Genomic DNA, 2,936 nt, shown 5'->3' on the forward strand with positions numbered 1-2,936 from the left:
CACAATTTTGCTCTTCTTTGATTGTGGTCAGTTGCAGTAGGGACCCTCCAGGTTGTCACATAGAGAAGCAGAGATAGAACTTTGCTCATTGCTTGGGGAGCTTTTAGGGATAAAATTCTCAGTGTTCCATCAGTCCCCCCAGACCATTCATTGACCTGGTGTTTTTTAGTTGTTAATTCTACAGAATATTCAGCCAGTAATATGAACACAAATATCCATCAATTAATATTTCCTACCTATCTGCAGGGTGTATTTAAGGATCAGACTTGTAACTAAGATCTCAGATTCCAATTATGAAAAGAAATCTACTCTTTTATGAACCAATTTCACATTGTCTACTCCATTCCAACTTTTGTGTTTGGTTTTGAGGAAAAAAGATTAGTTAAATCTTTTCAGTTCTAGGAAAATTACAGTCTAGTGACTTTCTAAGTTTATTGTAAAACAGTTAGTAGTATAATTTTTCTTCTCCATTTGATTCTCTGGGAAAAGACAAAGGGAAGAGATTTCAGAGCATACTTTAATTTACATGGTCTCTAATCACCCTAAATCCAATATGAAAAGACAAATAGCTCACCTTTACCCCCAAACGAGGACAAATTAGTTTGAAAATACTGGTAACACACATTATATAGTAGTGAACATAACTGAGATCTTAAGACAGCTGCATAGAACTGATTTCCAGTTACCCAAAAAGAAATAACATGCAATTCAGCATGATAACATCTCATCAAGAGACACAAAAGTATGTCAATTGGGCATTTTCAAAATGATGTAAAACGGCAAACGATGGGAAGAAGGGACTGCTGAATATTTTAAGTCAGGACCTACCCATTGGTCTTTTCACAGAAAGATACTACAGAAATTCAAAGCCAATGGACGAGAAAAATTTCACCAAAGTGAAGGAGTTCATTCTTTTAGGGTTCACAGCTGACTTGCCATTGCAGAGAGTACTTTTTTTGATCTTCCTCATAATTTATGCCTTCAGTCTCTTGGGAAATATCACCCTGATTTCTCTGATCTGTGCTGATTCTCACCTCCACACACCCATGTATTTCTTCATTGGGAACCTATCATTCCTGGACCTCTGGTATTCTTCTGTTTATGCCCCCAAAATTCTGATGACCTGCATTTCTGAAGACAAAAGCATTTCCTTTGCTGGTTGCTTGGCTCAGTTCTTCTTTTCTGCTGGGCTGGCCTACAGTGAGTGTTACTTGTTGGCTGCCATGGCTTACGACCGCTATGTGGCCATCTCCAACCCACTGCTTTATTCACAGGCAATGTCCCCAAGGTTATGTGCCACTCTTGTTGCAGCTTCATACTTTGGTGGCTTTATTAACTCAACAATCATCACCAGCAAGACATTTACCCTGAGCTTCTGTGGCAACAATGTCATCGATGATTTCTTCTGTGATCTTCCCCCTCTTGTGAAGTTGGCATGTGATGTGAAGGAGAGCTACCAGGCTGTGCTCTATTATATACTTGCCTCCAATGTCATGGCTCCCACCATTCTTATTCTTGCTTCCTATCTCTTCATCATTGCTGCCATTTTGAACATTCGCTCTACCCAAGGCCGACTAAAGGCTTTTTCTACTTGTGGCTCTCATGTGACAGCTGTGACCTTGTACTATGGTTCAATTCTCTTCATTTACTCCAGACCAAGCACTAGCTATGCTCTGGAACGGGATAAAGTGGTGTCTGTGTTCTATACTGTGGTGATTCCCATGTTGAACCCTTTAATCTATAGCTTAAGAAATAAAGATGTAAAAGATGCCCTAAAGAAATTGTTGGCTAGAGTCAAGCTTTCTTAAATGGTAATACTTGGTAAACAATAGCCATAGTTTTACAAATTATTTCCATGTCATAATAATCATCTGGGAGTCTCAGAATTAAAATAAATCAAGAAAATAGGAAATCATTGGATAGTATGGAAACATGTGTTCTTTTGTCTTTTTAAGTTGTTTACTAATATATTTGAATATATTTAAAATATATTTTAGTATACATAGGGTTGTGACTTTTGGAAAGCTACTGTCTGTTTGCTTGGAACATAGTCTATATAACTGCTCAATAAAAACAAGAAAAGAGGAAAAGAAAAAAACTACTTATATTTTGAGATGTTTAAAAGGAAAGCTGATTTATTTTTATTTCCACTCAACAATCATAGGTGCTTGTACATCTATTTCAATCTATACATATGTAAATGGGAATATTACCACTGTCTATAGGACCATTGCAAGATTGAATGTTTTAAATGATTTTCTTTGAATCATGTCATTCACAGGGAGAAATAAGGAAGGTAAACTGGGAAATTGATTCCAAAGGTACTACTCTACTTACTGGGAGAGAGTTCATAATAGGAAGTTATAAGACAATAGCCTACTATAAAGTGGAACTGAAAATGAATTTTTAATTAAAAAAAAAATTTGTTTTCTGGTTTGCCATGATATAAAGATAACAGACTGCCTTAGGTGCATGAGAGAACAAACACTTTTCCTTGGGGTCAATACGAGCTTCCAGCAATATAATTTTTTCCCCAAAATTAATGAATCAAGGGTAAAATTAAAGCAGCCTTAAGAGTGACACTGAAAGTCCGTCTACCACATGGGAGGTCCGTGGTTCAAACCCTGGGCCTCCTCGACCAGTGCGGAGCTGGCCCATGTGCAGTGCTGATGCACACAAGGAGTGCTGTGCCACGCAGGGGTGGCCCCCAAGTAGGGGAGCCCCATGCGCAAGGAGTGCGCCCCGTAAGGAGAGCCGCCCAGCATGAAAGAAAGTGCAGTCTGCCTAAGAATGGTGCAGCCCACACAGAGAGCTGTCGCAGCAAGATGACACAACAAAAAGAAACAGAGATTCCCCTGCCGCTGACAACAACAGAAGTGGACAAAGAAGATGACGCAGCAAATAGACATAGAGAACAGACAACCAGGGGGCCGGGG

At 39.1% G+C, this 2,936-nt stretch overlaps 1 protein-coding gene across 1 annotated transcript; it reads left to right on the plus strand.

Moving 5' to 3' along the window:
- Nucleotides 1–872: 872 nt before the first annotated feature.
- LOC101419159 (olfactory receptor 9G19-like) lies at nt 873–1,808 on the plus strand. The gene has a single exon (XM_004471067.3). The coding sequence runs from the start codon at nt 873–875 to the stop codon at nt 1,806–1,808; it is 936 nt and encodes a 311-aa protein (XP_004471124.3).
- Nucleotides 1,809–2,936: the final 1,128 nt, after the last annotated feature.

The sequence above is a fragment of the Dasypus novemcinctus genome, chromosome 10 (assembly GCF_030445035.2).
Source record: "Dasypus novemcinctus isolate mDasNov1 chromosome 10, mDasNov1.1.hap2, whole genome shotgun sequence".
Taxonomy (NCBI): Eukaryota; Metazoa; Chordata; class Mammalia; order Cingulata; family Dasypodidae; genus Dasypus; species Dasypus novemcinctus.

Bases quoted from the DNA above. Each gene is read 5' to 3' on its own strand.
- LOC101419159 (XM_004471067.3), top strand. From the start codon at position 873: ATGGACGAGAAAAATTTCACCAAAGTGAAGGAGTTCATTCTTTTAGGG.